Here is a 21,053-nt window from a genome sequence, read left to right on the forward strand (position 1 = left end):
TGTCTTCTATGTGCAAGCGGGGCTCTGCCAAGTCAGGTGGCCCCCACAGTGGTGACTAGCAGCACTGCAGCCCATTTCTGTTGTGGGGCAAAGGAAATTCTGTCTGCATGTTGATTTCTGCAAAATTCTGCATTGTGCAGTGGTGCAGAATTCCCCCAGGGGTATAATTTGTCACTGTTGTATGTTAAGCAATAGCAAGCAGACTATTGTAACATACAAAGCGGCTCATTTTTACTTATTAACAGTAGCAACTGGAGACCCCAAATGAGAACTCACCAGTGCTAAGCTACTAGTACATATAGGATTCAGGTGTCTAACACTGTTGTTAAAACAGGTTTTCATGACAGTAGTAAAAACACCTGAACCCTGTTTTACTAGCAGTTTACACTACTGCTGACAGCTGGTGGAATATGGCTCTAATTTTACTAGTGCAGACAAGGCTTAACTGTAAAATTGTGTTTCATACCTCACAACATGGAAAGTAATACTTCTACAGCTAAATACAAAGTAAGTATGTAAGCCAAAGAGAGAAATGTGACCAATTGTACAATGCCTCAGAAATGAAGAGCTGCAACCAAAAGATCAAATAGTTTCAGTTATTGTGACTTTCCTTTTGGAGAAAGAAAGATGGGGGAAGGGAATCACACAATGTTGGGAGATAGACTAGGTGTTTTTATACAAGAGTCATGTCTAAATGAGGGTATGTCTACACTATGGGATTATTCCGATTTTACAAAAACCGGTTTTGTAAAACAGATTGTATAAAGTCGAGTGCACGTGGCCACGCTAAGTACATTAATTCGTCTGTGTGCGTCCATGTACCGAGGCTAGCATCGATTTCCAGAGGTTGCACTGTGGGTAGCTATCCCATAGTTCCCGCCATCTCCCCTGCCCCTTGGAATTCTGGGTTGAGATCCAAGTGCCTGATGGGGCAAAAAACATTGTTGCGGGTGGTTCTGGGTACAGCCTCACCCCTCCCTCCGTGAAAGCAGCAGACAACCGTTTTGCGCCTTTTTTTCCTGACTGAACTGTGCAAACGCCATAGCACAGCAAGCATGGACCCTGCTCAGATCAAGACCGCAATCATGGACATTGTAAACACCTTGCGCATTCTCATGCAGTCTATGCTGAACCAGGACCTGCAAAGCCAGGCGAGGAGGCGGCGGCTATGGCAGCGCGGCAAAGAGAGTGATGAGGACATGGACACACAATTCTCTCAAACCGCGGGCCCCTGTGCTTTGGAGATCCTGCTGGTAATGGGACAGGTTCTAGCCACTGAATGCCGATTTTGGGCCCGGGAAACAAGCACAGACTGGTGGGACCGCATAGTTTTGCAGGTTTGGGACAATTCGCAGTGGCTGTGAAACTTTCACATGCGTAAGGGCACTTTCATGGAACTTTGTGACTTGCTTTCCCCTGCCCTGAAAAGTCATAATACCAAGATGAGAGCAGCCCTCACAGTTGAGAAGCGAGTGGCAATAGCCCTCTGGAAGCTTGCAATGCCAGACAGCTTCCAGTCAGTCGGGAATCAATTTGGAGTGGGCAAATCTGCTGTGGGGGCTGCTGTGATGCAAGTAGCCAAAGCAATCATTAAGCTGCTGCTACGAAAGGTTGTGACTCTGGGAAACGTGCAGGTCATAGTGGATGGCTTTGCTGCAATGGGATTCCCTAACTGTGGGGGGGGCGATAGATGGAACCCATATCCCTATCTTGGCACCGGAGCACCAGGGCACCCAGAACATAAACCGCAAGGGGTACTCTTCCATGGTGCTGCAAGCACTGGTGGATCACAAGGGATGTTTCACCAACATCCATGTGGGATGGCCAGGAAGGGTTCATGACGCTCGCGTCTTCAGGAACACTACTCTGTTTAAATGGCTGCAGCAAGCGAATTACATACCAGACCAGAAAATAACAGTTGGGAATGTTGATATGCCTGTAGTTATCCTGGGTGACCCAGCCTAGCCCTTGATGCCATGGCTCATGAAGCCATACACAGGCAGCCTGGACAGTAGTCAGGAGCTGTTCAATTACAGGCTGAGCAAGTGCAGAATAGTGGTAGAATATGCATTTGGCTGTTTAAAGGCACGCTGGCGCACATTACTGACTCGCTCAGACCTCACCCAAACCAATGTCCCCATTGTTATTGCTGCTTGCTGTGTGCTCCACAATCTCTGTGAGAGTAAGGGGGAGACCTTTATGGCGGGGTGGGAGGCTGAGGCAAATCACCTGGCCGCTGATTATGCACAGCCAGACACCAGGCCAATTAGAAGAGCACACCACAAAGCGGTGCGCATCAGAGAAGCTTTGAAAACGAGTTTCATCACTGGCCAGGGTACGGTCTGACTGCTGTGTTTGTTTCCCCTTGATGAGCCACCCCCCTTGATTGACTCATTCTCCGTAAGCAACCCACCCTCCCCCTTTGATTACAGCTTGCTTAGGGAAATAAAGTCACTATCGTTTAAAAATCATGTATTCTTTATTAAAAAGTCATCCTAAAAATAGGGAGAGAACTGACAAGGTATCCCGGGTGGGTTTGGGAGGAGGATAGGAGGGAAGGAAAAGGCCACTAAAAATATTTCAAAGTAATTACAGCCTTTTGGTTGGGTTGTTCACAGGGGTGGAGTGGGCAGGTGCACGAAGCCTTCCCCCACACGTTCTTACACATCTGGGTGAGGAAGACATGGAACATGGTGAGGCTGGTTGCACAGGGGCTGCGGTGGCACTCTGTGACCCTGCTGCTGTTCCTGAAGCTCCACCAGACATCGGAGGCTGTCAGTTGGATCACGCAGCAGCCGCAGCGTTGCATCCCGCCACCGCTGATCTTCCTGCCGCCACCTCTCATCACGTTGGTCCCTCTTGTCCTCATGTTCACTGGCATCTTTCCTGTAATTTGATACCATGTCCTTCCACTCATTCAGATGAGCTCTTTCATTGCGGGTTACTTCCATGATTTCCGAGAACAATTCATCTAGCGTCTTTTTTTTCCTCTGCCTTATCTGAGATAGCCTTCGGGATGGAGTAGGGAGGCTTGATAAATTTGCAGAGGGAGGTAAAAAAAGGGAGAGAAGCATTTAAAAAGATACATTTTACAGAACAATGGTTATACTCTTTCACAGTGAACAACAATATTCACCTTACATAGCACATGTGATTTCATTACAGGTTGCATTTTGCATCTTAATATTGAGTGCCTGCGGCTCTGGTGTTAGAGATCTCACAGACGCAGGTCCAGGAAGCAGAATTCAGCTTGCATGCGGCCATGGTAAGCCATTGTCTTTCAGCTTCTGCAGCCTTCATATACACAGTGCCCTCCTTTCCCAAATACCAAGCAAAGCCCGTTCAGTGCTGCTTCTTTCCTGTTAACATGCAGCAGCAGAAACGACCCCCCCATCCAATTCTCTGGGATGATCGCTTTACCCCTCTCCCCACTGCGTGGCTAGTAGCAGGGAAGATCCCTGCTAGCCAAATGCGAAAAAGCTCAGCGCCATTACCCTCCTCCCCTCCCCCTGCTTGGCTACCTGCAAGGAAGGATTTCTTTTAAGCAACAGGCAAACAGCCCAGTAGGAATGGCCACCTCGGTCCCCTTAATTAAATTCCTGAATTTCAACCAGGTTACCATGAACGATATCACTCTTCTGAGGCTAACACAGCGAGATAAAGAACGGATGTTGCTTGAATGCCAGCAATCACCGGAACCATATGCAGCTAGGCTTTGTCATGCAATGATACCAGATTACTTGCTACATGCATGACGTGGTCAAGTGTCCTACCATGGTGGACGGAATAAGGCTGCCTTGCCCAGAAACCTTCTGCAAAGGCTTTTGGAGTACCTCCAGGAGAGCTTCATGGAGATGTCCATGGAGGATTTCCACTCCATCCCCAGATATGTTAACAAACTTTTTCAATAACTGTACTGGCCGCCAATGCATCCCAAGTCCTCAGGGCAAATCATTCATTAAAAAATGCTTGCTTTTAAACCATGTTTTATATTTATAAAGGTACACTCACCAGAGGTCGCTTCCATGGCTTCATTGTCTGGGTTAGTGGCTTGGGAGGGCTGGGAGGATAATTCCGTCTGGGTGAGAAAAAGCTCCTGGCTATTGGGGAGAATGGAGTGCTGTGTGCTTTCTGCAAGCTCGTGCTCCTCTTCCTCCTCCTCATCTTCCCCGTCCGCAGAATCCTCAAGCATGGCTGAGATTACCAACCCCACCTCGGAATCCACGGACAGGGGTGGGGTAGTGGTGGCAGACCACCCTAGAATTGCATGCAGCTCAGCGTAGAAGCGGCATGTTTTTGGCCCTGACCCGGAACTTCTGTTTGCTGCTTTGGTTTTCTGGTAGGCTTGTCTGAGCTCCTTAACTTTCACTCTGCACTGCACTGAGTCCCTGGTGTGGCCTTTCTCCATCATGGCCTTGGAACTTTTTTCAAATGTTTTTTCATTTCGTCTTTTTGAAAGGAGTTCTGTTAGCACTGAATCCTCTCCCCATATAGTGATCAGATCCAGTACCTCCCGTGTGGTCCGTGCTGGAGCTCTTTTTCGATTCTCAGGAGACTGCATTGTTACCTGTGCTGATGAGCTCTGCGTGGTCACCTGTGCTGGTGAGCTCTCCACGCTGGCCAAACAGGAAATGAAATTCAAAAGTTCGCAGGGCTTTTCCTATCTACCTGGCCAGTGCCTCTGAGTTCAGATTGCTGTCCAGAGCGGTCACATTGGTGCACTGTGGGATACCGCCTGAAGGCCAATACCATTGATTTGCAGCCACGCTAACCCTAATCTGATATGGTAATACCGATTTCAGCGCTACTCCTCTCTTGGGGGAGGAGTACAGAAACCGGTTTAAAGAGCCCTTTATATTGATATAAAGGGCCTCGTTGTGTGGACGGGTGCAGCGTTAAATCGGTTTAACGCTAAAATTGGTTTAAACGCATAGTGTAGACCAGGCCTGAGAGAATAACAAACGTGAAACCTGACCTATCAGACCTACTTAGCTCCAAAACTTTCTCTCCACCTCACTCCCAACATATCCCTCAATTACACCTAGGGTGACCAGAGAGCAAGTGTGAAAAATCAGGACAGGGGGTGGGGGTAACAGGAGCTTATATACGAAAAAGACCAAAAAATCAGTATTGTCCCTATAAAATCGGGAACTCTGGTCATCCTAACTACACCAGATTACAAAGGGCATCACTCCGTTTGGGTGTCAAACCTCTTCCCACACCAAACTGGGGTTAGCTGACTTCGTTAATGTACTATCAATCCTTAACGCTAGAAATGTGGAATCATTTTCCTAAAGTTAGTGGAAGTTTAGAAGTCTTAAATAAAAGAATCCCGCATCCACTTAAGCTTTCTTTCTCTTCTAGTCTGTGGTGTGTCAGTGAGTCAGCCAGCCAGCCGTGTAGTTTAAAGACCAGCACCCCCGTGTAACTTGGCAGAATGACAGTATGCATCTCGGATTGTCTCAACTTCAACAAACAGGTTTGCACTCATTCCAGTGAGGGAGATCTCTGGAACTGATTAATCTCTAAGTTATGAATCAAGGCTGCCGATTTCAGCCGAGGGAAGTGTGAGCAGAAAGAGGCTGACAAGCGAAACAAGGTCTGTTCTCGAGAGGCAAGTCCCCTACCCCGGAGCTCAGCAGCTCGCGCCTGGTTTGCTGTCCCTGGCCGGTGTAACGACAGAAACAGTGGGCAGCAATTCCTGAGCAGGAGCACAGATGGTTTCCTTATGTGGCAGAAACTGAAGCTAGTTGGAAAACGGGAGGGTTGCTCAAAGTGACGTTACACCGGCAGCAGCGCCTGCTCTGCCCCGCCGCTGGGGAGGTGGAGGGAGGCAGCAGCCGCTCACCTGCCGGAGCAGGGCTAGTTCAGTTGAAGAGGAAGCCTGCAGCTGAGCAGCCAGGGCCGCGTTACGTACGGACAGACAACTTCTCCCCCGGGAAAGGAGTTTCCAGAGGGGATGAAGGCACTGTCTCCCCTCCCCCGCTCCTGACTGCAGCCTTTTTCTAATTATTCATTTATTATTATTAAATCCCAGGCGCCATTTGCTCCAGCGCCCTGCTGGACTCCCGCCGCCAGCGGCAGACGCCCCGCCTCCCGCAGCAGCAGCAGCAGCAGCAGCAGCAGGCAGAGCCGGGAGCAGCCCATGTTGGCTGGTGGCTGCTCCTTCCTTTCTGCCTGTCTCCCTCTCCAGACGAGGAGCCGCGGCCCCGAGGTTTCATTTGTCCCACTGCCTCCAACTGGCTGCGGGGGGGGGGATCTGCTCCTCCCGCCCACTGCCGCCGCGTGTCTCTCGTGAAACTCGCAGCCGCATTTGCAAATATTAACCCACGAGAGGAGGGGCAACGAGACACAACAGCACCTGCCCCTCCCCGCGCCGCCACCTCCTCCCTGCTCTGAGCCCAGTGCCCGGGGGCGAGGCGAGCCCAACCCACCGAGCGCGGCTCGGCTCGGCTCGGCTCGGCGCTCCCGCGGGAGGCGGAGAGACACCCGCTGGGGACGCGGCCGTGGCCCTCGCATCCCCATTCGCTTTGCCACCTCCCTGCGTGGGACGCGTCTGCTCCGGAGCCCTGCGGACGCGCTGCCTTTGCTGGCCGGCCGGCGGCTGGTGCCGCGGGGAGCCGGGGCTGGCGAGAGGCGCAAGCCCGCCAGCGTTCGCAGAGGACCAGGTGCGGCCGGGAGGGTGTCGTTTCTCCTGCCCCGCTCCTTCCTCCTCGCCCGCCCGCCCGCTGCCGCGCTGACCATGGCCGGATGTTGCTTATCCGCGGAGGAGAAAGAGTCGCAGCGGATCAGCGCGGAAATTGAGCGGCAGCTGCGCCGGGATAAGCGGGACGCGCGCAGGGAGCTCAAGCTGCTGCTGCTGGGTGAGTGAGTGGCCGTCTCCTCTCCTCCCCCTCTACTGCTTAGCCCGGTTACTCCGCGCCAGGCCTCCGGGACCGTGCCGGGCTCCGCTGGTACGCGGCTCTCCAGCCCTCTCCCTGCTCTGCTAATGCACTGACACGGTTGCATAATAATACCCGTCCGGAGCCCTTCTTTTCGGGGGACGGAGAAGTTCCTTGGGCTGAGCGGGAGGAGAGAGCTGGCTCCTGCTGATAACGAAACTTGTCAATGTTTCCCCAAATTCTATTTTTCAATGACCTTTTTAGTCAAAATTTCAAACTTTGACCAGTTATTTTTGATTCGGTGTTTGTGTCTGTCTGTCTGTCAGCCTGTCATTTTGTCTGGAGCAGCGCCATTCATTGCCAGTGACATTCTCCCTTTGGGTGTTTTTGAGGGTTTGATTTAGTCTGGTAATCTGACTATGGAAAGTACAGTAACCAAAGCAGCTTGGGGCTGCATTTACAGCTGCAAAACTGAGACCCATCCCTGCTCACCAGTACAGCCCTGCTGTTGGTAGGAAGGACAGTAGGAGTGCTGGTGTGGATGGAAGAAGCACTGGTATTTTAGTTACCACCCTGTTTGCTACTCAGAGGAGCTCTACATAAAATGCCGGGAGCTGCTTGTACCTTTTCTGTATTGGTGCAGCCACTGGAGAATGGCCTTGGTCACAGCAATGGCATGGAGTTGTAGAGAAAAAATATTAGTGTAGGCTAAGCGTAACCTATAGCTCCTGCTGCTGCTTCCCCCTGTGGTGCTTCTCCAGAGGTGGATGATAGGACTGGGTTTCCTTGTGCCCGCAGGGCCACAGGTGTCCCTTTTGTAAAACAGAAGTTTAAAAAGATCAGGAAAGGCCTTGACTACCACAGTAACACTATTGTATGATGTGTTGATGGGACGATTGCCTCAGACTTTCTTTTAAGATGTGCGTCTACAGGAAATAAAATCTCTCAGCGCAGAATGAAACCCAACCCTGGGCAGATAAATGACCCATTGCTTCTCACGTACACTTGAGATTTCAGTCATTCTCGCACTTTGCAAACACTTGAATAGTTTATTGACATGATACTATCTGTGAAGAGCAGGGAGCAAGTGGTTGCCTAGTCCAACCTGTATGTAAACATTGCCCTGGAGAGATGCCTGGAGCAGCTTTTCTGTTGAGATCATGTTTACTACTGTCGTGCCTAAAGGCCAAACAAGAATGGGGCCATGTTGTGCTGGACACTGCACAGAGAAGTAGATGGTTTTCTTGCTCCAAAAATCTTACAATCTAAATAGACAAGATGGACAGCGGGTGAGGGAAGAGGTAGAACACTCAAGCACAGGGAACAGTGTGATGCTGACAAACATGTTAGTTCCATGGGTTTTTCTTGAGGGAGGACAGTTAGTTAGGAGAGGATCAGCTAAATAGAAAGAAAGGGGAAGGGAAGATGAAGGGGGACAGGGTGGGGATAAGAGGAGAGATTTGGAGTGAAGCTGAAGAGATTTCTCCAACCTTGCCTTCCCTCTCCCTCACAAACAGCCAGTCATCAGGGAGACAGACAGTCCAGTCAAAACTGTAAGAAGTTCTCTGAATATCCAGAGGTCCCAGCTTTTGGCAGTTTCTGTCCATAGTGGTTGGAGTCTCTGGCTGGGTCTTCTCTGCAATTTTCCTTCAGGGACACATGGCTGTGTGTGGAAGTGGGAGTTCTCCCTTGCACAATTCTGGGCCCATTTCTGTCTGTCTATACTGAGCTCTTTTCTTAAAATTTGCCATGCCTGCATTAGCAGTGGTGCAGCTCCACTGGTGGGACTTCTAGTGGAGACAAGGTGCTGACAGCTGCAAGCCTTTTTACCAGCTTGTTTAGATTTGCTCTGAGCAGGGACAAATGGAACACTGGCATTTTGTCTTCATTCAAGCTCCCACTGCCCTGGTGGTAATATACTACCAGCCATGTAACCCCTGATATAACAGTGGGAAGCTTTTAAGAACAGTAAGGGTAATTAACTATTGAAACAAACTACCAAGAGAAATGGTGGAATCTTCATTTTTTGAGGATTTCAAATAAACACTGGATGCCTTTCTGGAAGATAGGCTTTAGAAAAACAAGTTTATTAGATTGAATGCAGGGGTAAGCGGGTGAAATGTAATGGCCTGTGATATATAGGAAGTCTGACTGATCTAAAGATCCCTTTTGGCATCCAGCTCTATGGATTTATGAAAAAGAGAGCCCACCATAGATACAGTCTGAGTGTAGTGCAATGAGAGCACAAAGGACAGAGTAAAGTTAGTACTTCTCCTAGAACTTGACCTCTGTTTCCACAGCTTGTGCCTCCACTGCCACTAAATGAGGGAAATTTAAACACAGCAAAATCTTTCATCTGATATAAAATTTATAAAAAATGCGTGAGTCTGCCTTTTCAATGAGTGAGGCTTGGCAGGTTTCCACTACCTCTGCTTCCTCCTGAGGAGATGTTACCTGTCCTTTCTTTACACAAAGATATCCTTGATCTGTCATGTAAACGTTAAACTAAACCTTTTGCTGCCCCAAGCAATATTATGTGTTTGTATTGTAGGTACTCAGACGAAGGAGTTACAAGCAAGGGGAAAATATCCTTGGTAGCATGTGTGTATATGTGAGAGAGAGAGAGTTAAAAAAAAACAGATAAAATAAAGTTCATATCTCTGTTGCAAAGAACATCTCTGATAAAGAAGATTATGGAATAGTCTAAAAATCTAATTTACTTGTGGTGTTTATTTATATTTTCTTCGCTAGGGCAAACTGACAAGCTTCACTGTTGTTCCTAGTCTAGTCCACTTTCAGGTTTTCATGCACTTTCATGATATTGCCATGTTTCAACTGGAAATGCTGCACAGGCATATTTGGTTGGTTGTTTAAATGTAAAACAAAATGAAATGTATTGATTATGTTAGGGTCAAACTTAATTTTTAGAGAACACCAGACATAGTAGTTGCAGATTCCTGATATCTTATGGAATATATCTGATGGTAGAAGCTCTTCATTCTGGAAGACAAAGGAATAACAAGATCCAATGGATGGAAGTTGAAGCTAGAGAAATTCAGACAGGAAATAAGATGCAAATTTTAATGGAAGGTAATTTACCATTGTAACAACTCATCTAGAAACCTGGGGTTTCATCACTTAGTGTTCAGATCAAGACTTTTTAAATATTTTTCTAAAATACATGCTTTAGCTCAGCCTGATGCTACGGACTTGAAGCAGGAGTTAAGGAGTGAAATTCTATGGCCTGAGTTATGCAGGAAGTCAGACTAATTTATCATCATGGTGCCTTCTGGCCTTAAAATCCACAAATCTATTAAACTATTCAGGTTTTCAATTTAGTTGACTTTGTCAACTAGACATTTAATTTTTAAAAATGAATTCGGTTTTGGACAACTACACCTGTTCTCAAGTTACTGTACTCGTTCTTGTTTTAATATCATGTTTTTCCACTTTTCTCACCTGTTGCTGTGAAAGACTCCCAACAAAAACAAAACAGAGTATACAGGGAAAATAATGTCAAAATACAAAGGGTGCAATTTTCAAAAGTGCTCGCCATTGGCTTGACTTCAGTGGGAATAGAGAAAGTTTCAAGTGCTTTTGAAAATCTCATGTAATGTAAAACTGAAAAAATGGAAATGTTCTTGTAGACTTGGTTATTGTAATCTTAGATATTACATGCAACAATAAGGTAAACATTTTAAGAACAAAAACAAGAGATGCAATTTTTAGTTGACTGTAATAGTCAAGATATTTCTCTATTTTCAGAAGAACATAACCACTGTATACACATTTTTACTATGTAGGCCCGGTCAAGCTGTCCTTCAGTGTCTCAGTAGCTTGAGTACCAACCTGAGAAGCAGGGCACAATCCCCAAATTAGTTGTGAATTCTATGGCTAGATTTTACCAACCAAGTAGCAAGTGTAAACTCCTTGGGCACTATAACAGCCTTAATGTGGAATCACAGACAGTTTCTTTGTGTACTCCAAATTGTGTCTTGCCAGTCAGGTAAGCCTACATTTATGGTAGATGGTCCCTTACATCAAGAATCACAGCAATACTCAAGTTACTCACAGTCCCTAAGGACCAGTGATTTACTCCAGATCAAATGAACCTGAGATCGCACACCAAAGATAATGCTGCAGCCAGTCCTCTAATAAACTGTGTAGAGATGTATTAAAAAGGAAATGAGTTATTTACAAGGTTAAAGCAGATAAACATACATACACAAATAAGTTACAGTCTTAAGTTTCAAAAAGCAATAGTAACATCTATAATAAGCAAGCTCTATATGTCCCAGGCTAAGCTCTGGGGTTCTCTTGCTTATGCCTAGAAAACCTTTCCCCCCAGAGTCCAAGCAATTACAGTTCCTTCTTGTTAGGGGTTTTCATTCCCTTCCCCCCATGTAGTCTGAGCTGCAAACTCCGCTGATGGGAGGAATCCCCTTGCATGAATCATCATATTTGGTGGTAGTGGTGGGAGCGGTGGCAATGTTTAATGTTGCACAGTAGTCAGTCTGGTGTCCATGTGCCTTTCTTGTTGGGCAGGACATAACACCTTATCTTGGAGACCAACATTTTACACTAGTTAATATCTATTGCCTATCGGGTGATTTATAATGTAACAGAGGCTTGCAATACAAATGCTTAAATATTACCTTACAATATGGGATACGGACTCTATAAGTGAGATTAATGTATGCAACAACTCACAAGCATTCAATAAAGTCTGAACACATTCTTGTAATTCTAATACCTATTTTAACCTTACTAACCCAAGAGAGTCAGATAGATTCCAGCTATGTATTTGTCAGTGTTCAGTTGAGTCATGGGGACCTTGGCATGAGCTGGCACCTGGTCTGCCAGCAGCACAGGCCCTGACACTGCAAACTTACATGCATGCTTGACTTTAAACATGTGATTAGTCCCACAGAGTTCAGTATAAAAACATACATACTTTTTGTTATGAAAGGCTACAATCACAGCTGAGTCTGTCTTGCGTATAATTTAAGCCAGTGGTTCTCAAACTTTTGTACTGGTGACCACTTTCACACAGCAAGCCTCTGAGTGTGACCCCCCTCCTATAAATTAAAAACACTTTATAAATATTTAACACTATTATAAATGCTGGAGGTGAAGTGGGGCTTGGGGTGGAGGCTGACAGCTTGCAATCCCCTGATGGGTCATGGCCCCCAGTTTGAGAACCCCTGGAAGTGATTAGATTTGTATAGGGGAGGTATATGTATTGATAACTATATGACTTTAAATCATGGCCTTTGTCGTTAACCATGTAGAATATATGTATGTGCATGATCTGTTTTATTGTGGTACTATTTTAAATTTGTGAAGTAAGAAGGGGATATAGTTTATTTTCAGGATGAAACAATCATAAATTCTAAAATACTGGAATTTCTTGCTTAAGAATTTACTGCACCATAAAAGTTTAAAAAGCTAATACAACAAGAGAGACAGGGTAAAATGATTTTTTTTGTTCTAAGGACCAGATTTCTAACAGAGCTCAATATCAATAGCTCCCATTTAGGCACCTATGTAAGTAGCCAGAATTTCAGAATCATAGAATGGTAGGACTGGAAAGGTCATCTAGTCCAGTCCCCTACACTCATGGCAGGACTAAGTATTATCTAGACCATCCTTGACAGGTGTTTGGCTAATCTTCCCTTAAAAATCAACCTCCCTATGCAATTTATTACAGTGCTTAACCACCCTGACAGCAAGTTTTTTCTAATGCCCAACCTAAACCTCTCTTGCTGCAATTTAAGCCCATTGCTTCTTGTCCTCTCCTCAGAAGTTAAGGAGAACAATTTTTCTCCCCTTCTTGTAACAACCTTTTATGTACTTGAAAACTTTTATGTCCTCACTTAATGTTCTCTTCTCCAGACTAAACAAACCCATTTTTTCAATCTTCCCTCATAGGTCATGCTTTCTAGACTTTTAATCATTTTTGTTGCTCTTCTCTGGACTTTCTCCAATTTGTCCACATCTTTCCTGAAATGTGGTGCCCAGAACTGGACACACTAATCCAGTTGAGGCCTAATCAGCGCAGAGTGGAGAGGAAGAATTACTTCTCATGTCTCGTTTACAACACTCTTGCTAATACATCCCAGAATTATGTTTACTTTTTTTGCAGGGTGTTACACCGTTGACTCATATTTAGTTGTGATCCACTATGCTCCCCAGATCCCTTTCTGCAGTACTCCTTCCTAGGCAGTCATTTCCCATTTTGTATATGTGCAATTGATTTGTTCCTTCCTAAGTGGAGTATTTTGCATTTGTCCTTATTGAATTTCATCCTGTTTACTTCAGACCATTTCTCCAGTTTATCCAGATCATTTTGAATGTTAATCCTATTCTCCAAAGCACTTGCCACCCCTCCCAGCTTGGTATCATCCACAAACTTTGTAAGTGTGCTCTCTATGCCATATTCTAAATCATTGATGAAGATATTGAACTGATCCCTGCAGGACCTTACTCCTTATGCCCATCCAGCTTGGCTGTGAACCACTGATAAGTATTCTCTGGGAAGGGTTTTCCAACCAGTTATGCACCCACTTTATAGTAGCTCCATCTAGGTTCTATTTCCCTAGTTAATTTATGGGAAGGTCATGAGAGACAATATCCTAAGCCTTATTAAAGTTAAGATATACTACATCTATCGCTCTCCCCCCAGTCCCCATAAGGCTTGTAACTCTGTGAAAGAAAGCTATTAGGTTGATTTGACATAATGTGTTCTTGACAAATCCGTGCTGACCTTTACTTACCACCTTATTATTTTCTAGGATTAGCAAATTGATTGCTTAATTATTTGCTCCATTATCTCTCCAGGTATTGCTGTTAAGCTGACTGGTCTGTAATTTCCTGATTATCCTTATTTCACTTTTTATGGATGGACACTATATTTAGCCTTTTACAGTTCTCTGGAATCTCTCTCGTCTTCCATGACTTTTCGAAGATAATCGCTAATGACTCAGATATCTCCTCAGTCAGCTCCTTGAATATTTTAGCATGTATTTCATCAGGCCCTGGTGACTTGAAGATACATAACTTGTCCAAGTAATTTTTAACTTGTTCTTTCCCTATTTTAGCCTTTGATCCTACTTCATTTTCACAGGCTTTCACTATGTTAGACGTCCAGTTACTACTAACCTTTTTGGTGAAAACCGAAATAAAAAAGTCATTTAGCACTTCTGCCATTTCCATGTTTTCAGTTATTGTTTTTTCCCTGTCATTGAGTAACAGGCCAACCCTGTCCTTGGTCTTCCTCTTGCTTCTAATGTTTTTCTAGAATCTTTTCTTGTTACCTTTTATGTCTCTGGCTAGTTTAATCTCATTTTGTGCCTTGGCCTTTTATACCTAATTTTATACCTACAGACATGTGTTATTTGTTTATATTTGTCCTTTGTAGGATGAATGTAAACAAATAACACAGGTTTGAATATATGAAATAGATCAAATTGTTCTCAGCAGAAGCTGCTGGGTGCTGAGCTCTGTTCAAAATCTGGTCCCCGTTATCGATGCTGACCACTCTTGAAAATACGATCCTGTTATGTTTTCCTGTTAATCTAGAAGAGGACAAAAAGTATATACCAATAAATAACACACCTTTTCCTTGTTTTGACTACCACTATGAGAGGAATAGCAACATAAAGCTTCTGGTCTCATGGAGAAAATAGTATTCCTTATGAAAATGCCTTGAAATGACCAAGAATCAAATAGTAGCCACTAGGGGATGTGAGTGCTGGTTTAATGTGGTAATGTTGACCCTCCTCCCTTAGAATACAGGCAACTGAATTTTCTATCGGCTATCTCAAGTAAATTGCATTATAATAATTCAGGAGGAGACAAAGGCATGAATAGTTTTGGTGAGCTTCCTGGTGATCCACAGATAGCAGGTCTGTCTTACTATGTGTTTTTATAACACCTAGCATGCTAGGACCCTGATCCACAATACATACAAAAATAATGATCTAAATTCCAATATGAGTTAAAGCTACTCTCAGTATATCTTGAAGCAGCAATGGGTCCAACCAGACTCCAAGACTGAAAACCATATTGGAAAAAGGGTGACACAACATATCCCTTATAAAGTTGCAGTCCTAACCCTCTACTGCTCTAGGAATGTGAAATCAGTAGCACCAGTTATACCTTGTTCAGGCTGTATCTTTGCCAATTTGCACTTATCTAGGTGGGTTTAACCCTCAATTAGGTATCTAGAAAGCATAGGAAAAAAACAAAATGTGGGTTCAATGAAAAGAAGAGGTGAAATGTAGTATCCTCAATGTGCTGGAGATATTGCAGCAATAAAGCTTCACAATCACTGCAACACGTCTAGCTAACATGGCTTCAAACGTGTAGGCCTACATCGTAATGAATATTAAGAGGGATTTTCAGTTGTGTGAAGCTAACTCAATTGAGTGCAGACAATTGAAAAATGTCCTCTTCTGCCTGTCAAGCCAGGGCTAAAGAGCGTATGTGACAAGTTATGTCCCAGTCCTACAAAAAGATCCTATTGATTGGATTCATATTCCTATGTTAAGTCCCCTGAAGTTGTAAGGGACTTTGCATGCCGATTTCTTTGCAATCAAAAAATGCATAAGCTAGCACCCTCGTGGAGCTCTCCTTCCCTACTCTGGCTGAGTTTTAGCAACATATCCTTATGGGTGAAGGAGCAAAAGACTTTGGATATTTCCCAATACTCATGCAGCCTGAATAACTCTATAAATGTTCACTGATATAAATAAAATTAGTTGCCTTGGTTTTGTGATCATTTTACATATTCCATAGATCGAAGATAGGAAATGGGAAGTATTTGTTCCAAAAGCTATAGAAGGTAGACAAATGTAAGTCTAGGATGGTGTACATTAACTTGATATTTGGCAATGTTCTTGTAGTGGGAGAATTTGTAGCAGGCTATAAAAATAAGTAAGATTACTGTTTAAAATGGGAAGAATTGGCACTGGGCAATAATTTATGATTGGTTATGTCAAGAGAGATCTTCTTGATCAGGGGCTTAATCCTTTCTTGACTGAGGGGAACTCGTGTCCTGCTCTCCCATAGGGAAGGTTTCTACCAGTAAACAAAGGTAAGGATTCAACTTCTAGGTGGTTAGATGAAGCTCTCAGTACCTCCTCTGTCTCACTAAATGATATAAAAGGCATTTACCACCTTGCTAGCACTAGTCAGAAAGCTCCAGATAGACTTTGTTTCCTATAAAGAAGGTATCAAACCCTTCACAGGAAGTAAAAATCAATTTGTTCCAGAGTGGAGACATTCTTGATTTGTCAGCTGCCCCACTGAAGAATTAAACTTGCTGGACTGTGATAAAAGAAGATGAGTTCTTATTCTTCGCCATGGTAGTGGCATGGGAATAGTAAAGCTACATGACACACTGATTGGATTAGCAATACATCTTCCACCACATTTACTTCATTAGCTGTAGGCCGTATGCAAACTGTAGTCATTTATGAGGAAGGCATGGTAAGAGAAGATGTCTAGGTGTCAGTAGAATGATGTTTGAGGGTGCCATTTCTTACTGAGCACTCAGCAGAATGGTTCAGTTACTCAGTACTACAGATATCAAAAAATCATAGAATATCAGGGTTGGAAGGGACCTCCGGAGGTCATCTAGTCCAACCCCCTGCTCAGAGCAGGACCAATTCCCAACTAAATCATCCCAGCCAGGGCTTTGTCAAGCCTGACTTAAAAACCTCTAAGGAAGGAGATTCCACCACCTCCCTAGGTAACTCATTCCAGTACTTCACCACTCTCTGAGTGAAAAAGTTTTTCCTAATATCCAACCTAAACCTCCCCTACTGCGACTTGAGACCATTACTCTTTATTCTGTCATCAAGTACCACTGAGAACAGTCTAGATCCATCCTCTTTGGAACCCCCTTTCAAGCAGTTATCAAATCCCCCTTCATTCTTCTCTTCTGCAGACTAAACAAGCCCAGTTCCCTCAGCCTCTCTTCGTAAGTAATGTGCTCCAGCCCCCTAATCATTTTTGTTGCCCTCCACTGGACTCTCCAATTTTTCCACATCCTTCTTGTAGTGTGGGGCCCAAAACTGGACACAGTACTCCAGATGAGGCCTTACAATGTCGAACAGAGGGGAATGATCACATCCCTCGATCTGCTGGCAATGCCCCTACTTATACAGCCCAAAATGCTGTTAGCCTTCTTGGCAACAAGGGCACACTGTTGACTCATATCCAGCTTCTCGTCCACTGTTAACCCCTAGGTCCTTTTCTGCAGAACTGCTTCCTAGCCATTCGGTCCCTAGTCTGTAACAGTGAATGGGATTCTTTCATCCTAAGTGCAGGACTCTGCACTTGTCCTTGTTGAACCTTATCAGGTTTCTTTTGGCCCAATCCTCTAATTTGTCTAGGTCCTTCTGTATCCTATCCCTACCCTTCAGCGTATCTACCATTCCTCCGAGTTTAGTGTCCTCTGCAAACTTACTGAGAGTGCAGTCCATGCCATCCTCCAGATCATTAATGAAGATATTGAACAAAAACGGCCCTAGGACCGACCCTGGGGGCACTCCATTTGAAACCGGCTGCCGGCTAGACATGGAGCCATTGATCACTACCCGTTGAGCCCGACGATCTACCCAGCTTTCTGTCCACCTTATAGTCCAATCATCCAGCCCATACTTCTTAACTTGCTGGCAAGAATACTGTGAAGAGTGTAAAAGAGTGTGTAAATGAATACTGCAGAAATCTGCAATCCCCATAGAAAGAGTAGAGTTTCTCTCCTTTATTGATTTGTATGACTTACAGTAAGAACATCCATCATTTAAAACAAATAATGTAGTGCTGTCAGTTTGTTCATATTTCCACAGCAGCTGTAACTAGGAATTGTGTTTACCAGAAACTATTATGTTGTCTTGAGGTTTTTAATGCTTTATCGTGTATAATTTTTACTCCTGTCTGTCATCAGGTCTGTCTGTCACTAATACTGTATGAAAAGATAAAAGATTAGGAGGATGAGAGGCCCTTCTCTAATGAAAATAATCACGTTGGGTCTAAAGGCTTTTTCAGGTGTGTACTGTTTTTATAAAACTTGACCAAATTAGTCATCCTGTAATAACCCAAATGAAATGTCTGTGTGTCTGGATTTCTAAAATGAGTAAATCAATAGGCACAGTGAAAGAGCCACCCTACGCCAGTTATGAAAATAGCATAGCAACACTATGGAGGGTGGATGGTCCAGTGATTTAGAGTAGTAGCCTAGTTTTTGGGAGATCTGGATTCCATTCCTGGCTCGGTGACACACTTTCATTGTGACGTTGAGCATGTCACTAAGGGCCAGCTCCACACAGGGACTGCATTCTACAAACCCACGCTTAGCTGGTCCCTCAATTTCTAGTGTAAAAGTCCCCTATCGCCTATGTTTCCACCTTCCAGCACGTGCACGGCTGCCTTATTCTAGGTGTGTTGACTTCTGTCTCCTGCCTAAAACCTAATATGATCCACAAACTGGGGGACGATGGGTGTTCTGTTTTATCTGTGGGACCGAGCATGCCTAACTCCACAAAAATGGCCAGTGGGGAAGGCGGTGGGAGGTGAGAGGCCCTCCCTAATGATTTTTAGCACAGTAGATAGGGCATTCACCTGAGATGTGGGAGACCCCAGTTCTATATCCCCCTGATGAGAAGAAAAGATTTGAACAGGGGTACCCCACCTCTCAGGTGAGTGCTCTAACTAGTGGACTGTAGAATGATTCTCTTTCTCTTGCCCAATTATTATTTACTTAATTATTTAATTAAAGTGGAACAACTCCACTAGGAGAGAGTGAGCGAGACCCACATCAGAATATCCCAAATTCCATTGGCACTTCCAGTCTCTCCGCCTGGCCTTTTGGCATGGAGTTAAGCAGGCACCCCACTCATTTTTGGAAGAAACAGCTTAGGAGTCTAAATCACCTGACTCCAAGAGGGGTTCTTAGCTGTGGATCGCAAGCAGAGATAAGAGCCTCCCTGCAGCCAAGACGTAGGCATCAAACTCCGTGAGAGGTATGGGGCTTAGGGCATTCCCTCTAGTTTGGCATCTCCCATTGCCCTGTTTAGGTGACACCCCCCTAGCATGCTAGCTTTTCTGGATCCTATTCTTAGGTGCCTGTTTCTCCCTATTCATTGCATTGGGAACCTAATTCAGGCTTTGTGGATCTCATTGTTGGTCCAGTTATTTTCTAGATGTCTAAAAGTTAGTCACTGCAACACTGAGCCCTTTGCAGATCCAGGCCTTAGTTACACTGTGCTTCAGTAATAGTAGTTTCTTGCCTTACAGCGGTGTTATGAGGATAAATACATTGAAGACTATGGGATGCTAAGATGCTACAGTGATAGAGTCATCTAAATATTTTATATACACTATATTTAAGTGCTTAAACATTTTGTGGGGATATTAAAGGATTATTTTATGTAGAATCATAGTACCGGAAGGGACCTCGAGAAGTCATCTAGTCCAGTCCCCTGCACTCATGGCAGGACTAAATATTATCTAGACCAGGGGTGGGCAAACTGCAGGCCGGATTTGGCCTTCCAGCCATTTTAAACTGGCCTCAAGCTCCCGTTGTGGAGTGGGATCTGGGGCTTGTCCCACTCTGGTGCTCCAGGCAGGGAGCAGGGTCGGAGACTGCTCCATGAGGAAGCAGTGGCATGGCCCCCTCTGGTTCCTACATACTCCAATGGCCCTGCTCCAATGGGAGCTGCAGGGGTGGTGCCTGCGGAAGGGGCAGTATGCAGAGCTGTCTGGATGCACCTTTGAAGGCCATGCTGTTGCTTCCAAGAGCCGCTTAAGGTAAGCGCTGCCCAGAGCCTGCACCCCTGAGCCTCTCCCTGTGCCCTAACCCCCCCCAACCCTGATCCCCCTCCTGCCATCTGAACCCCTCGATCCCAGCCCAGAGCACCCTTCTGCATCCCAAACTCCTCATCCCCAGCCCTGCCCCAGAGCCCAGACCCCCAGCTGAAGCCCTCTCTCCCCCTCCCCCTCCCCCCAGAATGCCACTCCCCAGCCCGGAACCCTCTCCCGTACCCTGAACTCCTCGATTCTGGCCCCACCCCAGAGCCAGCATCTCCAGCCAGAGCCTTCTCCCTGGCCCACCCCCCAACCCCAATTTTGTGAGCATTCATGGCCCACCATACAATTTCTATTCCCAGATGTGGCTCTCGGGCCAAAAAGTTTGCCCACCCCGGATCTAGACCATCCCTGACAGGTGTTTGTCTAACCTTCTCTTAAAAATCTCCAATGATGGAGATTCCACAACCTCCCTAGGCAATTCATTCCAGTGCTTAATCACTCTGACAGTTAGGAAGTTTTTCCTAATGTCCAACCTAAACCGCCCTTGCTGCAATTTAAGCCCATTGCTTCTTGTCCTATCCTCAGAGGTTAAGAAGAATAATTCTTCTCCCTCCTCCTTGTAACAACCTTTTATACACTTGAAATACAAATATATACAGGTAATACAAATTAATAATAATTATGGAGGGATAATTGTTGGTTTAGAGGATTGCTAATGCAATACAGAGCCATTAACCTACTGGTGATCAGTGGATGCTTGAATAGTGACCAAAACTCTTCAATAGATTGGCAGTACCAATCCAATTTCTAAGGGATGTATCTATATTGTAAAACAGTCAATCATCACTCCAGTTCGCACTAATTGGTACCTTTTGTTAGTCTCAGCAGAGAGGCCAAGGTGTGTACAGGCATGGAGACTGATCTCGCTGGAACTGAGTATGGCTTTAATCCTCAATTTGCTCCTTGTGGGCAAATTGCTCATACCAGTACAGACACCCATAGAAGTCAGTAAGGCTCTGCGTGGGTCCACCCCTATGGATCGGATTGCAGGTTCAAGTCCTATGGATAAGGAGCAGAAAGACAGGACATTAGAAGCAGATAGAGAAACCAGTAAGGGGAGAGATCAGAATGAGAGAAACAGGAAGGTCAGAGATGACGAAAACGGGGGTAAAAGATGAAGGAGAAGATGGTCCCATAGTCTTTAAGTGAACAAAGGAGGGAAAGAAAGGAAAGGAAATATGATTTTAAAAAAAGAGGAAATAGGACTGAATGAATAGGAGAATTACAATATGCAAACAAGGGAATAAAGGTGCACACACGGAGGTGCCCAAAACTGTTTTTATTTTAACAAACTTT

General features: G+C 45.0%; 1 protein-coding gene across 1 annotated transcript in view; it reads left to right on the forward strand.

Annotated features, from left to right (window-relative positions):
• The first annotated feature begins 6,601 nt into the window (after window positions 1-6,601).
• The window catches only part of LOC115653410 (guanine nucleotide-binding protein subunit alpha-14), a 57,217-nt gene continuing 42,765 nt past the window's right edge, over window positions 6,602-21,053 (forward strand). Inside the window, exon 1 of the mRNA XM_030566701.1 lies at window positions 6,602-6,863. Within this exon, the coding sequence (XP_030422561.1) occupies window positions 6,743-6,863 (121 nt within the window). The 5' untranslated portion in view covers window positions 6,602-6,742. The remainder of the gene's footprint in view (window positions 6,864-21,053) is intronic.

The sequence above is a fragment of the Gopherus evgoodei genome, chromosome 6 (assembly GCF_007399415.2).
Source record: "Gopherus evgoodei ecotype Sinaloan lineage chromosome 6, rGopEvg1_v1.p, whole genome shotgun sequence".
NCBI classification, from domain to species: Eukaryota; Metazoa; Chordata; order Testudines; family Testudinidae; genus Gopherus; species Gopherus evgoodei.